The sequence below is a fragment of the Clinocottus analis genome, unplaced genomic scaffold (genome assembly GCF_023055335.1).
Source record: "Clinocottus analis isolate CAN_PGR_092001 unplaced genomic scaffold, fCliAna1.0.p SCAF_19, whole genome shotgun sequence".
Lineage (NCBI taxonomy): Eukaryota > Metazoa > Chordata > Actinopteri > Perciformes > Cottidae > Clinocottus > Clinocottus analis.
Window position 1 is genome coordinate 13,315,133 of NW_027175920.1, and position 17,657 is coordinate 13,332,789.

The following is a 17,657-nucleotide window of genomic DNA, read 5'->3' on the forward strand; positions in this document are numbered from 1 at the left end:
TAAAGGGCTCATAATGTTACGATCCCCTCCTCTTCAGACAGTGAGTTGCAATAAAGGTTGTATTTGGGTGAATGACTATAAAACATAAACAACTTCTAACACAACACACACTGATGACCTTGTACAAGTGGACAGTCTGGCCAAACTATTTATTCTGATTTGAAGGCCTTTTTTTCAAATTGTGATCCAGTCTGCATACAGTATGTGATCTAGTCTGCATACAACTAATATCGCTCCATCAGTCTGGTGGGAGTGGCCAGCATATCCAGTGAATTTCACTAAACCTGTACTGGGCCAGGTTAAGGGATTTCGATGTGTTGCTTATGATTTTTTCCAATGTGGCTTTGAGGAACCGGAAAGCCTGACCTGAGTCATCTTAACCTGAAAACTCAATAAACCAGATACGAGGAACAGGGCTATGGTGATTCAAAAACATAAGAGCATCCATTGAACACACTTAAGACGTTGACGAGGTGATTAACCTTTGACCTCTAGAATTGTCAAAGCAGACTGCACCAGATAATTGATGTTAGATTTCGTTGTCCTGACAGCTTACCATACCGTGTGATTGTGTCTTATGTTCTACTTTCAAGGACTACGATGAAGGACTTCCTTCAAATCCCAAATATCGGTTGTCAGTTTCCAACAGCAACAAAAAGACTTAAGATCCAATCGGACTAAAAACATAACCTCCTCAACATAACAGCTCTTAATATAATTAAATCTCAGCACAGTTGGAAAAAGAAAAAAAACATTTATTTTTCACATAAATATGCTAAACGTGCCATTTGCAAGGAAATGTGTTTTCTCAACACATCAATAAATCCCATAGCTGTGCTTCTTTCCATCCCTGTATCTGTCCAGGTAGCGAAGGGGCTGTCGATGAGGGTACTTGACCTGTGGAGGGTGGTACACTGGAGGCCGGATGAACTCGAACACCGGCTCCCTCATGTCTACGGGAAGCACAAACAACACACAGGCTTAACGGTCACTCCACGAGCACACACACAATCTTTGTTGCCCCGAAACCTCGGGAAAGAAAAGGAAAACGTCACAAGCCCCAAAGGTTGCGCTCGCGTCCGTGAGCGTTGACGCGACTCACCGAGTGTGGTGTGAAAAGTCTCGGTGACAGACTCGTCCCACTGGCACTGAAAAAAGGCCAAACCTGCCGGTGTCATGTTGTCCTGGTGCTTCCTGTAGAAGGCCGTCGTCTTAAATGAGCGATCCACCAGGGAATGGCTACAGGGGGGGGGGCAGCAAGGTGTATTAAAGCAGTAACAACCCACAAAATAACCATTTTTTATATAAAATACAAAACCCACGCCTCCAGCTGAAGTACATGAGAGCCACGTTTAACAAGAGCAAAACTAAATGTATGCATCTATATGCGAGCACGGAGAAATGAGACTTGAGATTATGCAACACGAGTTGTGAGGACGTTTTGATACGGTTTTGCTGTAGGAAAAACACGGGCCGAGTGACTGACAGACATTTTGTGGGCGACCTATTCCTTAAAAATAAAAAAGGTAGATATTTGCACGACTAGAAAAAGGAAAATCTCAAATTTTAAAGCGTTGAGGCTGTATTTCATATGTTTTCGTGTTGCTTACCATGGCGACGGCCTGACATCCTCCTGGAAGTTGATGGTCCTCTCTTGCTTGAAAAGGACATAAACGTAGCGGTGGAAGCCCGTTCCTCTGGCGGGGAAGGGGGGCAGGTAGTGGCACAGCTCTTCCCCGGCCTGCACGGCTCCGCCCGGTATGTTCCCTCTACAGAAACACAGGTTGTGTGAGGCTGGAGCGGTTGAAAATTCTTTAAAATTGCATTTTATTTTGTAGTAAATCAGTGAATATGCAACTTTGTGTTGGAGTCTCACTGCGGGACACAACAAGTTGTCTCCTGAGTCACAGAAAAGTCCACTCTTGGACGTTTTCAGGTCTCCACGTCACTCTGATCACAGCGTCAGTTACACACTGAACCACGAGCAGCGCCAAACTAGCTGTGATGTCACAGAGTCACGCTTTCACGCCTACATGTTTTAAGCGGCGCTGGAAGGTGAACGCAGTGAAGTTCCCACTTTCCACAGACAACTGCGAAAAACGGCCTTCTAGTTTCTAACTTTTTTTAAACTTTGGCACTTCAATCATTCTGCAGAAAGTGAAAGGTCCGGGGACAGAGATGTTATGTGTGCAGACTGTGAAGCCTTCCAAGGCAAATTTGGGTATTTGTGATTTTGGGCCGTACAAAATAAACTGAATTGAATAAACTCAACATATGTTTAAATGGACTTTTATTTTAACTGAAATCCACAATTAGGCATGAATTTTAATTTAAATTGGCAACTGTAATTTACGTTTCTCATCAATTATTTAAGGTCATCTATAAATCCGTCTAAAACTTGTGCCGCACAAATGAAAGCACAGTTGACTTTAAGTACTCACACTAGCCAGTGGACGTATTCTGCCTCGTTGTCCAGAAGATGCTCATCTGAAAAAGACAATACATTTTTACATTATTTATGTAAATGCCCAGAATCCATGAATGAACTGTGTTCACTCATCCTAGAACGGCCTCCTGTGGGAGCGGATGCTGACCTGGACAGGTGAGCAGAAGGGTCCACAGGGAGCCCTCCTCCGCCTCAAAGGCGATTTGAGGGACAGAAGCTGTCTAGACAGAAAGACACAGCACACAGTCAGAAAAGACAGATGCAAAAGGTACAGAGCAGAAAGGAGAACATCATGAGATACAGAAACAGCACTTTGGGTGGCCTTGACCTTTAGAATATCAATAAAAAAAGGCTAAATCAGGAAAAACCTCCAGTCCTTTTACGTACTTCCGTTGGGGTCAGCCGATTCCCATAATACACTTGACTGCTGTTGTCTTGGCTATAGCAGATCTGGAGCGGGACCTGAGGTAGGAAATATGCCATGTGGAAGAGGTCCCTGAAGACCCCGTAGTGGTCGGCCAGTCTCTTTATGTGGAACATGCCGCTGCTCTTCTCCCAGGTTTTCTGCACTTCATCCAGGGAAATCTTAACTGGTGGGGTAGAGAAGGAGCATAGTCAATATATAATATATTCACTTGACAGTTAAAAACACGCCGGCATTCCCTTCATGGTGAAAGTAGGTCCGCTCACAAGTGCGCAGGCGACAAGCCCTCTCCAGCTCGACGCTCTTCTTGTTCTCCTTCATCACCTCCTTCCTCTCCCTGGCCACTTTGATCCTGCTGGGTTGACAGAATGGAAGTCCAATGTCCACTTTCTCTGCACCTGCAACAACGCAATACAATTCTTACAACCAATGTGTTTTTGTGACAGGACATTGCACACTAGAAGATCCTCCTTCACGTGTCTCACCGTGCTCGGGGTCACTGCTGTCCACGTAGCCCCTGTAGGTCTTCCACCAGGCGGGTTGGATCTTCGCCTCCTCCGCTCGTTTCAAGTAACGCGTGTAGCTGCGATACTTCTCGACTGACTCCAGGTTTTGGACATCAATCTCATCGTTCGGCATCGCACCCAAAGGTGCTACCCGTTTGCAGAGGAACGCTGTCGCATGGGCATGGGCACACACACACACACACACACACACACACACACACACACACAGTTTGTTATCACCGACAATAGGATGCCATTTTCTTGTTGGTTGTGAGTAACTGACACGTGAGATTTGTAACCCTACCCTTACTGATGTCATATTATCGTATGTTGTCCTTACGTTTCCCTTTCCGAACAATACACCACATTAAGTTGTTACATTCTTCAACGCAATTTAGCGAAACGTCTTTCTCCGCGTTGGAGGAGAGCAATCATATACACGCAATACTGGCTGAAGCCTGGGCGCGAATACCTGTATGTGAACACAATAAAAGTTTGCAAGGTCGTTACAATACCTGTCGAGACAAACGTCCTGGCATTATTGACCCCTAAATCTGTCCCAGTTCGCAGAGCAGCACCGCAAACTGCGCGCAGCGCCATCTTGGACTGATTTTTTTCTTGAAGATACGGTGGCCGAGAGGAACAAAACGAGTTTGTGCAAATGTAGCTTTAGGGGTCTTCTGTAGATTTGATGTATACCATATTCAATAATATAACTTATTATAATTGTATATATATATATATATATATATATATATATATATATATATATATATATATATATATATATATATATATATATATATATATATATATATATATATATATATATATATATATGATTCTTGTATTTTAGTGTTAATGAAAAACTGAGCGTTACAGTTTTGGGTTTTTGAGTAATCAGTTACTGTTACACCAAACAGGACTTATCTGCAATGTTGCAATACAGCAAATTAATGGCGGCAGAAGTGAAAAAAGTGGCTAACATTCATCTCCGTTAATTACGTGGTAGTAACGATCTCGTAAAAGCAATTCTAACATTTTCCCAACTGTACTTGAAGGCATCACTGTTTTTTTGCGTCTGTCGTCATCAGGGAAGCTTCGCCTGACGATATCCAGCACTCACACAGATGCCGTGCACGAATGTATTTATCCGCTGAGTGGGTAAGACATCACATTGTGTCATTTTATATATTATATCGGGGTTGGGATTAAAAGTGAGCGCTTCCTTAGAGCCAAGTCACCAGACTAGAGTAATATGTTGACTGCTATTGTTTGTCCCGACGTCCTACAGCAGCTAACGTTAACTGACTTGAATCCAGGCTAATGTTAGCAGACGTTAGCTTTTTTTCTTCCTCTTTCACTTGGCAAACTTCATGTGTGGTAGTTAACGTCACCGTGTGGACTGAGCCTGGTGTCGCTGAACCGCGGCTCTGCTATTTAATAACTGGCATTAGCACAAAATTGGGCCTTTTAAATTGTGTGTGTTTGTTTGTTTGTAGCCCTTCGGGGAAACTGCTTCTATATAAAGCGCTTAAAATATAATGCTAACCTCTTAATACAGATCTAATAAATAGTTATGTGACATAACCGTCATGGTGCATATGATACAAATTTGTCCCGTCCCGATCAACCTCCTCCTTCTGCTCTGCCCCTTTTCCACAGAGATGTCTGCTCTGTCTTCAGAGATGGAGTCCCAGAATTCAACCCTGAACTGCATCATATGCCTGGAGCGTTTCCGGATCCCGGTGACCATCCCCTGCGGCCACACCTTCTGTCAAAAGTGCATCACTACCCACTGGGACACCAAGAGCAAGTCCGACATCGGACCCCACTGCCCAATCTGCAATGAGAAGTTCACCACCCGGCCCGTTCTCAAGCGCAACGTGTCCATGTCGGTCCTGACCGAGGCTGCGAACAGCACGGGCCCCTCCTGCCGAGAGCCGCTCACGAGGGGGGCCGAAGGGACTCGACCCATGGGGCTGTGTGACCGCCATAAAAAGCCACTGGTTTATTACTGCAGGCAGGACAAGATGTCCGTGTGCTGCGAGTGTGGCATCTCTGAATGTGTGAACCACGAAAAGGTCCTGCTGGAGGCAGAAAGGGAAAACCAAGAGGTAAAGTGACACGAGGACACCACTGGTATTGTGACATGGATCAAAGTGGGGAGGGGGGAGCAACGATTGTGATTGCGACTATGTGAAGTGTTCAATCTGACGTTGATGTGTGTCCTTTGCAGCTGCTGCTGGAGAGGAAGAAAAAGGAGGTGTGGAAACTCACTGAGGAGACGCAAAAAAGTATTGTGGATTTGGCTGAGAATATCGACCAAGCTAAGGTAAAACCACAAACTTTCCCTCCGTGAGAGTCGGTACTGTGCTTCAGACAAGCACGCCCACCCCCCCCACCCTCCCAAACCTGTCAGAAAGGTGACTTAATCCAACTCCTGCTGTGTTTTAGGGATCCTAGCCAATCACGCGCTGGCGTCACTCAGCACCTTCTGCTGCCGTCCCTCACACACATTTAAAAACGAGAAAAGGAACAATCGCTTATTTTCCGTGTGCGCCCATAAGACTTGGAAGTAAAATATGAAATGATCAGGTCCTAGGTGAAGTTTGCTATTGTAGATGAATAAAAAAAGACTTGGGACATGTTAACCTCAAAACATGCTTAAGCAATGCTTTTGTACTTTCCATCACAGGTGACTCTTCAGCAGACTTCCACCTGGGTCAGTGTCAAGTTCTCCTCCTTGATTAAAATACTGGCTGAGAAGCAGGAGGCTACAGAGCACTTTATTGAGGAGCAGAGAGAAGCTACCGTCGCCGAGGCCGAGGTGCGTCTGGCTGAACTCGAGGAGCGCTCCCGGATACTCCGAGAGAGCCAGGGACAGATGACAGCTGTGCATGACCTCTCTGATACAGATCTCATCAAGGTTTGTACCTTCTACACGATTGTTTGGCTCACCCGGAAAGACTGTGATGTAACAACTATATCGCACTAGACACACACAGTGAGATGCCCCCTATCTACAAACATAAGACAATGATGGTGCACTTCTACACCGCCATCATTGAGTCCATCCTCTGCTCCTCCATCACCGTCTGGCACGCTGCAGCCACTGCCAAGGACAAGGCAAGGCTGCAGCGCATCATCCGCTGTGCCGAAAGGGTGATTGGCTGCAATCTGCCGTCCCTCCAGGACTTGTTTGCTTCCAGGACCTTGAAGCGGGCAGGGAAGATTGCGGCCGACCCCTCTCACACCGGGCACAAGCTCTTTGAATCCCTTCCCTCTGGCAGGAGGCTGAGGTCCATCAGGACCAGGACCTCCCGCCACACAAACAGTTTTTACCCAGCAGCAGTCTCGCTCATCAATAGAGCCCGGGTCCCCCACTGACTGACTCTGTCTCCCCCAGGACCTTCCCTTCTCTCTCTTCTCTCTCTCTCTCTCTCTCTCTCTTCTCTCTGCTGCACATCGCTCCACACATTCAAAGTCATTCGCCACTTTACCCATCACCTGTCACTTTCAACAATCACAACCTCATTCCGTGCACTTTACTTTACCTTTACTCTTATTATTGTTATTATTACTGATCGCTACCTTTTATTTCTTATTTTTTAATTGCATCGCTAATTATTTACTGCATATTTACTGCACCTTACTTATTTACTTACTTTGTACTTACTTATTACTTGTTTGTCCAAATTTTATTTTATACTTTCTCTTGTATAGATAAATGTTCTCTGTTGTTGCTGCTGTTGTTTGTTGTTGTTGTTGTTGTTGTTGTTGTCGTCGTGTTGTGATGCACCTTCCGCCAGGACAAATTCCTCGTTTGTACAAACTCACGTGGCAATAAAAAGTTTCTGATTCTGATAAGGAGGGAAGAATATATTCTATTCACAGGAATCGATGATCCTCGAAGTTCCACGTTTCAAAGATATCCCCACTGACGTCACGCCGAAGTTTCAAGACCGTCTGAACGGCGTCACCGACGTCCTGTCCAGAGTCTCTAAGCTGGTGTTTGAGGACCTGGAGAAAGTTGTGAGCGCCGCTGTGGGTCCGGACGAAGAAGGTAATATGCCTTTGAGAGTACCGTCTCCATTTGTGGCAGTTTAGCTTGAATTGCCGGCAGTTTGTCCCCCCCCTCCCTTTTCTTTGCTCTGTGTTCTCAAGCTTGTCATTGGTCTCCAGGTTCTCCTCAGGATAAGAGGCCGGTCTTAGCTGTGGTTCCCAGCCCAGCCGCTCCGTGCCACCCGGGTGGGAAGGAGGGCCTCAGCGCTTGTAAGTCCTCTGTTCAAAGTATTTAACGGTGATTCTCTGGTTCTTCTGAATGTAATTAATAAGAGCAAAGGGCACAGAAGCAGATGCTAACACTGTGGATGTCTTTGTTTCTTTCTTCCGCGTAACAGACCGGTGCTCTCTGACCTTTGACCCCCGCACGGCCAACATGCACCTGTCTCTGTCCCAGGAGAACCGGAGGGCGGAGCACCTGACCTCCGGGCCGCGCCTCGTCCCGGACCATGAAGCGCGCTTCGATCACACGTGGCAGGTGCTCTGCTTTCAGGGCTTCACTCGTGGACAGCACTACTGGGAGCTGGAGGTGTCCAAGCCCTGGGCCTACCTCGGGGTAAAGAACCGCTGCGTGTCGCTCATCATTCATGTTCATTAAAGTTCACATATTCAGGAAAACCAGCCGGGGCCAATAGGAATCACGATGCGATCTTAAAGGAACAGTCCACCTTAAACTCGAAAATCAAATGTCCATCCTCTTACCTGTAGTGCCATGTATCAATCTAGATTATCTCGGCGTGAGTTGCCAAATGTGTCTGCAGAAATGTCCACCGTCTCTGAAACATAACGGGACTACACGGCGCTCGGCATGTGGAGATCAAAGCGCCGGAAGCAATGTCTCTTTCCAGAAATCAGCTGGCATCCACGCGTTAGGTGGAGTGTCGTTAATGTTCACATGCCGAGCATCGAGCACGAACTTTGCAAAAATCCCTACATGCATGCATATATGTGCATGCATATATGTGCATGCATATATGTGGATTGCATGATTTGATTTGACGGGCTGCTGGTCATGGATGAACAGGGGAAAGTTTGACAATACAACATTGTTCCAGTTAAATAGAGAAATATCTTTGGTGATCCTCTTACTTTTCCTCCAGGGTCTGCTTCCTTCGCACACAATTCACTGTCCTCCCCCTCCCCCTCCCGCCCTGTGCTTCTCATCAGGTGACCTACGAGACCATCCCCAGGAAGGAGAAGGGCAAGCGGTGCATGGTGGGTATGAACGAGCTGTCCTGGAGCCTGCAGCTGGACGAGCATCAGCTGAGCGCCTGGCACAACGGCCGGCGGGAGATTCTGGCGGGATCCTCGCGGCACAGCCGCATCGGCATGCTGCTGGACTACGAGGCCGGCACTCTCACCTACTACGGGGACGGGCAGACCCGGCTCCACGCGTTCCACTGTGCCTTCAGCCGGGAGCTGTTCCCCGCCTGCTGGATAGGCGAGGGGGTCAGCGTCACCCTGCGCTCCACATAAGCCGACTCACAAAAAGGGAATGTTTAGGAGGGGGCTCAGTAATACAACACACTATCAAACAAAGGCTTTGATTTATTACACATTTACTGACCACACACCAACAACAGCGCAGGAACTGGCCTCAAACTCGGGTCCGAAAGAGCCTAATGCTGCGTTCACACCCAACACAAAGCACATTTTTGAGCGAGTAGATTCCCTACAAAGAGTCTCTGAGGAGCGAATGAGTTCGGTGGAATCAGTTTATCCTTTGTGTTGCTTTTAGAGTGCTGGACCAGCTACGCGTTAGTTTCCTTAAACCCTCGACTGCTGAATAAGTGACATTTGGCTCGTCTTTTCACGTGACTGTGACCGCGAGACTTGTGTTGCACTTACGTCCGATTTTACTGTGCCTGACCCCTCGGTAGAAGTAGTTATGTTTTGGGAGATTGGCTTTCTTGCTGGGAGTTAGACGAGATGATCAAGACCAGGTGGACAAGAAGCTTCAGCCGGTTAGCCTAGCTTAGCATAAAGACTGGAAATGGCAACACTGGCTCTGCTCATAGGGAATTAACGTGTTTGATGGCAACCAGTGGGGACTACAGGAAGTACAATAAATAGTCCACAACCTTCCATAAAACTACAACCTGTTATTTTTAACACTTGTTTTACACCATGGATTAAAATCAGTGAGCTTTAGAGAGGCTGGTTGATGACTTGTTACCCGTTTGGACAGAAAGGCTGTTTCCAGTCAGAAGCTGAGATAAGCTGACGTCTGATTGCTGTTCATTTATGTTGGACGGACAAACAGTCGTAGCACTATAAGAAAAAGCCAGAGACCTTTATCTGCATTGCTGTTAAAAGCCCTTTGTTGAGAACAAATAATAACTTAATACATCGCCCTTGCTGTCTGGAAATTCTGGTTATACTTGAATTTTGAAAATGTTATGTTCAAGTACTGGCCTTCAAGTGGAGGAAAAAGATGCTTGTGTGTGCACAAACCTTTTATTTCTTTTCGCTCTCACAACCTTTGTCATTTCTGGGCAGAATTCACCCCCCGAAGGACATGAGCCAGTTCATCATGCTGTGCGTACGGGACAATAAGCCGCTGCAGGATGTAGTGAATTTAGTTCATTGTAATAGCCCCCCCCCCCCTCCCTCCCTCTCCTCGTGGTACCGTGAGCACTGTAGGCTGAACATTACTACTGGGATACAGAACTGATAAGGGGAATAACTTTTTCTCATCTTGGGATTTTAGCATGAATGCACACGCTTTGGCCTGTACAGTTTTAAACCTTTGATGCTGACTGTTGTGATGGAATCTGCTGTACTGTACAAATGTTTTTTTTTTAAAGAAATCATGAGCACTTAAAAGTGAATAGCTGTGACCTTGAGACACTCGAGGGTCAGGACATCATGCATCAGTATTTGGGAAGCTGCTGTGGATTTGCACAAGTTGTCCTCGAACGCAGATTGACTCTGAGAAAAGGGAAAAGCACATTTCCAGGGCTGTTCTAGCTTCATGACATGAAACATAACCCTTTGCGCAGACTCTAGAATATGTGTATGTTAAGTACGCTCATGCACTACGCTGTGTTTTAAGTGGAACACCCATCAATTTGTGACTGAGCGATGCTCGGCGTAGAAATAAAAAGGCAAAGAAAATAGTTTTTCACATGAATCAAGATCCATTTAATAAAATCCAATCCAATGCATACATGCATCAGTTGAGATCATGCTTTGTTTTCCTTACTTGAGCCATTGTACATGAATTATTCAATAAATTAGTTTGAAATAAATACAGAGCTTTATTATTATTATACACACAGCCATGACAGAGCCAACAGGAGCCCGATGCATAGCATTCTGAGAGTGCAAAGAATCAGCCACGGATGTGCCACAGATACAGAATATAGATAAGTGACTACAGAGGAGGGACGAGTAGAGACTCAGATCAGATTTAGAGACCGACCTCAAACTGGGGAGTCAAGGTCACGACCACAGAAAAGTAGAAACGGTGAGGGGAAATCATCTAATGGTCTGGTTGGCTTCTACGATGTCAGAGGGGAAAAGCACACGAGGAGAGTGAAAGGTGAAGCCGGCTGGCGGTTGAGTCTGACCGTTTGTTTTCTAGAATGTTCGGGGACATGACAAAACAGGAAGTGACATCATTGGGTAACTGCTCTGCTCTTGCCCATTGTAAAGATAATCCCGTCTGGCAGTACATCCCTACAGGCCCTGGTTCGCCCTCACTCTCTCTGCTCTAATCCAGGATCAGGATTCAGTGCGGGGGCTCGATGCCGCTCTAATCTTTGTGGTCCACTGAAACACGCCACAGCAGACCAGGCCTCACTGCAGACCGCTCCCTTTACAAAAAGTTATTTTTTTCTTTAGGTTAGTGTTCTTGAGAAAATATCTCATTTTTAAAAGTCTACATATTAAAAGCCTGTACACACAAATAATAGAAAAATAAAACACTGCATTCAAGCTCGCCTCTGAGTAGACTAGCAAAGAGATTAACATCATCAAATTCATTCCAGTTTGATAGAAAAATTATAAGTGAGGGTCACAACTCGGCTGAATCTGAAGTTTAGGATGGCGGTACGGGAAATTGAAAGCTAAAACAGCTCGGCAGGTTACAACGGTTTTATCAACCACATTGAAAAAAAGCCTCTAAATCCAGATAACTTTGGCTTGAACGATCTTCTTGTTTCCTATTATCGATCGCAATAAATACTTATTTTTTCCATCAAGCAAAGGGGCTAGTGAAGAGAAGGAAACTCATTACAAGACAGGAGTAATTCAAAGGAATGTGAAAGGTTTAGGCCGAGGTGGGAAGGCAACGGAATGAGGTGAAACCACGAGGAATGAGTTAGAAGGGGATGAGGAAGATGAGACAAAGGGATCCACGTTAAAAAGGAAACCGTCGGCCTTCCTGATGTCCGTTTAGTGGAATGAAAAACACGGTGATCCAGTAGGATGGAAACAAGACAGAGAGCTATGAGGGTCAGACGGAGCAGGTCTACTGGTTCTTCTTGTCTTCTGGAGGAGAGTAGGGAGGAGGCTTGTCCTGTGGAGAGAGGAGAGGGATGTCCAGTCATCCATCAAAAGGATTTAAGTCTACTGCAGATCAAATTTCAGACAGGTCCTCAACGTTAGTTCACTACATTTTAACAACATTTTAGGGTGCAAGGAGCCGTCACTTTGCAGGATTTGATCAACCTCATCATGAAGACGCCGTCGTTTTGTGAACAGGAAAGTTAAGAGAAAACAAGACCTGCTGAGTAAAATCTAGTCTGCACCACCAGGCAATTATTGGAAAGATCATTATTTTGAAATTTACATAACACCTACAATATTAATATGAGAAACAAAAGATACAAAATGATCAACTCCCCCGAAAAAGCTCAAGAGAAATGCACAGATATTAATATCTATGGACTGGAGATGCATCTGTTGCAATATCCATAAGTGGCCACAAAGGGGGCTTTGAAAAAGTGTGTGTGTTTGCTGAGTTTTAAGATGGTAGAGACTTTTGGTGTTTCCATCTTAAGTCCCAACTTGCTCATTGCACATATTTTATAAATCACTTTAGATGTATACATTTCCGAAAGCAACAACATGTTTTTATCCAACTAAATATTCTGCTTCAATCTATATTTGTTGGCATCTTTTTCATTGCAGTCAAACGTTTAACACACCTGTCTTTAATTAAATAACATTTATACAACTAAAATAACAAACAACCAGTGATGGCCTAAACAATCACAAAGTTAGAGCTATTTTATAATTTAATGTTCTCACTGGCGTCCTGTTGCTGGAACGACAGCACATCGATAAACTGTACAACAAGGATAGGTTGGTAGCTTTTTGTGTACTGTTTGTTTCATCATGGATTGTTTTGTCATGTTACAACTGAGTGTGGCTCTTGTTGATGCGGTGGAGCGGGCGTCTGTGTATCGAGTGTCTGTCGACTCAGACTGAAGGCGTAGGTATGAAATCCACGGCCCGCCACTGCAAACATAATCATATTTTCCCCACATTTAGGGCGATAACTTCACTAAATATAAAGGACATTTAAAGCTTCATTGCAAAAACAAATCAACTAAAGCTTTGAATATTAAAAACTACATTCAGCCCTATTCAAAAAAATGGTATAAACCAAAATTCTTAAGAGGCATTTTATAATATAATATCTATCCGAGTGTGAGGAGAAGGTCTAAAACCGGAGCGTGGAGATCGATGCAAACGACAATATATTTGAGTGCATTCAGTTTGGGCAGAAGCAGAGAAAGTTTAAGCACAAGAGGAGCTATTTGATGTGAGAAGGTTTTGAAGGAAAGAGTTACAAAATCTTGAAATGAGTCTGACTCTTAAATTGAACCATCCTCTTGAATAAAGACAGGAAATAATATATAATATATCCATAATATCCTCGCATCACTCCATTGGAATAGATAACTCATCCATATTAATACGTTGCTTTCTTTATCAATCAGGCGGCAACCTCCGGGTTGAAAGTGAAGCCAATGCGGAAGTTCCTTAAACCTGCACTGTTTCCAATGAGCCAGCAGAGGGCGACTGCTCTGGTTGCAAAAAGAAGTTCAACTGTCTAGAAGTCTGTGAGCATGATGATCATTTAGTAAGTTATGCTCCATTCAGAGGGAAATAGACGATGAAGTCTGCTTCAGGGTGTCGTGAAAACTCCAACTCCCCAAAGCTCACGGTGACGTCTTAAGATTTCTTGTTTTAGCGGAGCAAAAGTTATTCAGTTTACTGTTGCATATAAAAGAAAAGCATAAAATCCTCTCATATTTGAAGCTAGAAACAGAACTTTGTTTGCTGGAAACAAAATAGAATTTATTGCTTTCCCTAATAGCCAATTATTTGATGAACTGTTTCAGGTAAAATTCAGAGAAATATTAAAAAATTGCGTGCAAAAGATGGAACTCTTAAAGAGTTAGAAACAAAAAGTCAATAAAACTCCCTGTTCCACTCTGATATTTGAATAATATCAGAAAACATAAATAACTGAGCATAGAAACATAAATACTGGTTACTCACAAGTGCCGATTCTACAGATCCTGTACAAAATGTAAGTGACGCTCACTCGCTCACACTTGTGATAAAAGTAAACATCTCAGGCAGCTGGTAGACACGTCAAAGCAACATCAGACGTGTAGCAGAGGGATGGAGGACCCACCTGTGGCAGGTACACATGTGTGGGAGGAAGAGCGGCACCGCTCGCACTCGCCGCTGCCTCGGCTGCTTTGGCCTCCGCTGGGACAGAGAGAGAGAGAGAGGAGGGGTTTGTCTTTAACAGCTGGGATAGAAGAGCTGACAGAAGCTGATCAAGCCTGAGGTACAAAGGCTGGTCCAATGTAAGGGGGAGGATGTCAACTTTGAGCTAATAGACCTGCTACAACGTGAGCTGCATTTTCTTCTGAAGTTCTTTAAATGTGCAAACAAGCCAAGACTAAGGTCCACCCTTCGACCACAAGAGATGTGGTTGACGTTTTTTTTTTACTGTTTTTTTTACTGTTTTCAAGTTTTACACTTCACGATGTTCCACTGAAAACTAAACATAAAACTCACTTACACAAGTCAAAGGTAATCCACTCCCAACGTAACCCTCCTACAGCAACGCAGAGCCATTACTTTCTTTTCAATGATCATTGGCTGAATAAAGCATCAACACCTGGAGTGAATTGGAGCAACAACTCAGTCAGAGAGCCTCACCTGCTGCTGAGGAAGGGAGGTCAGGGTCATGTGGGGGCTGCTGGCCGAGAGGAGCAGAGTAAGGAGGCGGAGGTATGTAGGCCGCAGACGCTTCAAACGCTGGAGGGTTGGGGTAGAATCCACCTGGATAGCAGACGCACAGAGCTGCAGGTCAGACCAGCTGAACAACAGAGATTTTCCAAATTGAAAAAAATCCCTGTGATAATCGGGATGCGATTATTACTACCTGGTGGAGGAGGGTTGGGATAGGAGTAGCCGGGCGGAGGTCCAGCAGGGTACATCCCGTTAGCAGGGGGAGGAGGGTAAGCATAGGCCCCGTTGGCCATGTAGGGGCATCCACCAAACCCAGCAGTCACAGGCTGACCTCTTGACGCTGCAAGACACAAAGCAGGGAGCGAGCGATGAAGAAACAATGGGGGCCAATCGGCCGGCCGGCGCTATAACGAACGAGAATTTGACAATGCTGGTCATGTGGCTTTGTAAACCATACCCTGAGCCGCGACCTGCAGCATGTACTGGCCGAACTCTATCGCTCCTCCAGCAGCAAAGACGAGCTTGAACATAGCGCTGCCCTCCCAGCCGCCTGGAAGCAATAACACAAGGAGAGATCCCTGGAGTTACTGTGTGCCCAACAAACTAACAGCCACAGAATACTCTGCAATCACATGGAAGCAAAGTGAAACACACATTCCTGTATGCACACTGTGGGTGCACACATACACCCACGCACATATACACCTACCTCCGGGCTCTGAGTTGACGGTACCCTTGATGTAATTGGCTCCCAATACAGGTTGCTTGATCTCACAGCCCTTTATTAGGTAGAAGGGCATCATGAAGGACTGCAGTGCGTCCCGCCCTTTAGCCAGAAAGATCACCTGGGAGAAAACCACAGCAGCTAACATCACTTGGCCACTCACATGAAATCCTTTATGAGCCTTTGGGAAAAGCTCAAACCAAATACGTCTTATTAGAAACATCAGAGTTCTACAGATTGTTTTGTACTCGCTGTCAGTATTTTGTCAGCCTGAGGCCGTGGCTGAATAACAAATAGGACATCTGGGTCATGTCTCTCACCCTGTACGGAGTTAGGTAGATGCTGCCCTTCTTGCTCTTTCTGAAGGCTTCGGGCAGACTGTCCGCATCGCAGAAGACAAGCTCCACGTTATCATAGTTCATCAACACGCTGGTGACAGAAATAGACACAATCAGCTGATCACACGACAGAATGACTTGATAAACAGGATGACTCAAACCACATCACCATAATCTTTCACTTTAAACAGCTTCTTTTTTTAATATAAAAAAAAGGAGATCACTGGGTGCAACTGCCCAGTTGCTACACATGGCCCACCGGTTGGATTCAGTAAAAAAAAAAAAACACAGTAAAAGGATTAGGCTTACAAGTTCTGCGTTTAGCTGTAATGGGTTTATCGTTGCGCTCCAGTATGTTCGAGAAGAACCTGTCATTGTTGTGAATTCGTGTACATCGCTATGACTGGATCCCGGGTGGTGCAAAACAAAAACACACGATTTATAGTAGAGCAGCCAGATGGCGACCACGGTCAGCAGCGCTGCCTTACAGTTACAGAGAGATGAAATGCCCTCGATGAGTGCGTCTAAATATGACGTTAAAGACAAACAAACATGCCCGCGATCACGCGGAGCCTTCACCGGGTCACTGCGGCGAGGATGGAGCAGGTTGAAGGCCACGGTCCGGGCTCACAGTCCGAGACCTGGTTCCGACAACCCGAATAATCCATCAACAAACAATGCTGCTGTCACAATTAACGTAACATGTAAGGTCACAAATAACGTGTGTATTTGGTGTCGGGGTTTTGCACTCTTTAATTCGGGTTGTGTGTCATATACCGTAAAGCACTTTGTCGAAATGACAAGTCCAATGACTTCGCTGTCGGAACACAACGTGTGTTTGACAGTATTATACGAGGTTGTGTGTGAAACACAAGCTAGCCGAAGCTAAAAGTTGCCATGTCAGTTGTTTCAACGTCACTGGGTGTTAAATGTCCATTTCGCAAGCTGCTGGCTGGCATGTGACGTTATAACGTTAAAGCATCTCGCTCCATTGAAGTTAGCAGAGGCACGTTTTGGTCTTTATTTCTAAAGGAGTGTGACGTGTCACCCCCCGGAGAGAGCGTGAAACTTGTCGGTCTCGTTAACGGTAACCGCTAGCTAGCCCGCTGCGCCCGCCGCCGCTACCTTTCACTGTTGTTGATGATGACTCCGCCGGACTCCGACTGGTTCTGGTTCAGAGTCATGTCGACCGGCCTGCGGACTCTCCGACAGCTAAAAGACGAACGGTCGTGTCCCTCTGCCGGGCAAACGTAACTCCGGGCCTTGTCTGTCCTCTCTCTGTGCGCGTTGATAACGGTTGTTTGGGGAAATTGCGGCTCGGTTTGGACGTTACACCTGCTCTTCCGCCATTCGCGTTGAAACGCCCACAATGTGACGTCACGCGTCCTTAAACATTTAAAGCGTGTACCTGTTTTTTTTAGGGGGGAGGTCACAGTATATGTTGTTTAATGGGGGGATTTCTTTTTTTATGTTTCTGAAAAAGTGCATATCAGGTTTATAGGATAAATATTGAGTCAGTGCAACAATTATTGAAGGAATGGTGTGAAATAATGTGATAATAAGATGACGTTTCACCGACTATAGCAGTAATCTTTACAGATACACTTTATATTTTCGAGGGATATTTCAAAAAAGATATGAACAATTGTATTTATTTATTTTTGCGCATTTGTTAAGACTACTACTACTACTGCTACTAGTTTAAAATAGGACTATCCTGGATAAATAATGAAACACGCACACACACACACACACACACACACACACACACACACACACACACACATATGCATATATATATATATATATATATATATATATATATATATATATATATATATATATATATATATATATATATATATATATATATATATAGATTAAAAGAATGTAATCCACATTACTCAAAAGAAATTATTGGCTGTGACAC

General features: G+C 45.0%; 3 protein-coding genes across 3 annotated transcripts; 1 reads left to right on the forward strand and 2 right to left on the reverse strand.

The window, feature by feature from the left end:
* Positions 1 to 734: 734 nt before the first annotated feature.
* mrpl38 (mitochondrial ribosomal protein L38) lies at positions 735 to 3,982 on the reverse strand. Its single transcript, XM_068583548.1, has 9 exons — positions 3,892 to 3,982; positions 3,356 to 3,544; positions 3,137 to 3,268; positions 2,834 to 3,036; positions 2,595 to 2,667; positions 2,442 to 2,487; positions 1,611 to 1,769; positions 1,103 to 1,239; positions 735 to 953 (listed from the first exon to the last, which is right to left on the reverse strand). The coding sequence occupies exons 1-9, from the start codon at positions 3,974 to 3,976 to the stop codon at positions 817 to 819; spliced, it is 1,161 nt and encodes a 386-aa protein (XP_068439649.1). The 5' UTR covers positions 3,977 to 3,982; the 3' UTR covers positions 735 to 816.
* Positions 3,983 to 4,469: 487 nt separating this feature from the next.
* On the forward strand, positions 4,470 to 10,247 carry trim65 (tripartite motif containing 65). Its single transcript, XM_068583295.1, has 8 exons — positions 4,470 to 4,540; positions 5,042 to 5,493; positions 5,616 to 5,711; positions 6,075 to 6,305; positions 7,274 to 7,442; positions 7,562 to 7,651; positions 7,780 to 7,997; positions 8,609 to 10,247. Exons 2-8 carry the CDS (start codon positions 5,044 to 5,046, stop codon positions 8,915 to 8,917), a joined length of 1,563 nt encoding a protein of 520 aa, XP_068439396.1. The 5' UTR covers positions 4,470 to 4,540; positions 5,042 to 5,043; the 3' UTR covers positions 8,918 to 10,247.
* Positions 10,248 to 10,558: 311 nt separating this feature from the next.
* Positions 10,559 to 17,077, reverse strand: wbp2 (WW domain binding protein 2). Its single transcript, XM_068583296.1, has 8 exons — positions 16,853 to 17,077; positions 15,710 to 15,818; positions 15,375 to 15,510; positions 15,123 to 15,215; positions 14,859 to 15,005; positions 14,633 to 14,755; positions 14,097 to 14,173; positions 10,559 to 11,963 (listed from the first exon to the last, which is right to left on the reverse strand). Exons 1-8 carry the CDS (start codon positions 16,909 to 16,911, stop codon positions 11,916 to 11,918), a joined length of 792 nt encoding a protein of 263 aa, XP_068439397.1. The 5' UTR covers positions 16,912 to 17,077; the 3' UTR covers positions 10,559 to 11,915.
* Positions 17,078 to 17,657: the final 580 nt, after the last annotated feature.

Bases quoted from the DNA above. Each gene is read 5' to 3' on its own strand.
- mrpl38 (XM_068583548.1), bottom strand. From the start codon at position 3,976: ATGGCGCTGCGCGCAGTTTGCGGTGCTGCTCTGCGAACTGGGACAGAT. The intron at 3,545-3,891 runs GTATTGTAACGA...CCCATGCGACAG, and splicing joins CAGGACGTTTGTCTCGACAG to CGTTCCTCTGCAAACGGGTA. The intron at 1,770-2,441 runs GTGAGTACTTAA...GTGTTTCTGTAG, and splicing joins GAATACGTCCACTGGCTAGT to AGGGAACATACCGGGCGGAG.
- wbp2 (XM_068583296.1), bottom strand. From the start codon at position 16,911: ATGACTCTGAACCAGAACCAGTCGGAGTCCGGCGGAGTCATCATCAAC. The intron at 15,511-15,709 runs GTGAGAGACATG...GTTTTCTCCCAG, and splicing joins TCTACCTAACTCCGTACAGG to GTGATCTTTCTGGCTAAAGG. The intron at 14,756-14,858 runs GTAGTAATAATC...TCTGCTATCCAG, and splicing joins TCCCAACCCTCCTCCACCAG to GTGGATTCTACCCCAACCCT.
- trim65 (XM_068583295.1), top strand. From the start codon at position 5,044: ATGTCTGCTCTGTCTTCAGAGATGGAGTCCCAGAATTCAACCCTGAAC. The intron at 6,306-7,273 runs GTTTGTACCTTC...TTCTATTCACAG, and splicing joins CTGATACAGATCTCATCAAG to GAATCGATGATCCTCGAAGT. The intron at 7,998-8,608 runs GTAAAGAACCGC...GCTTCTCATCAG, and splicing joins AGCCCTGGGCCTACCTCGGG to GTGACCTACGAGACCATCCC.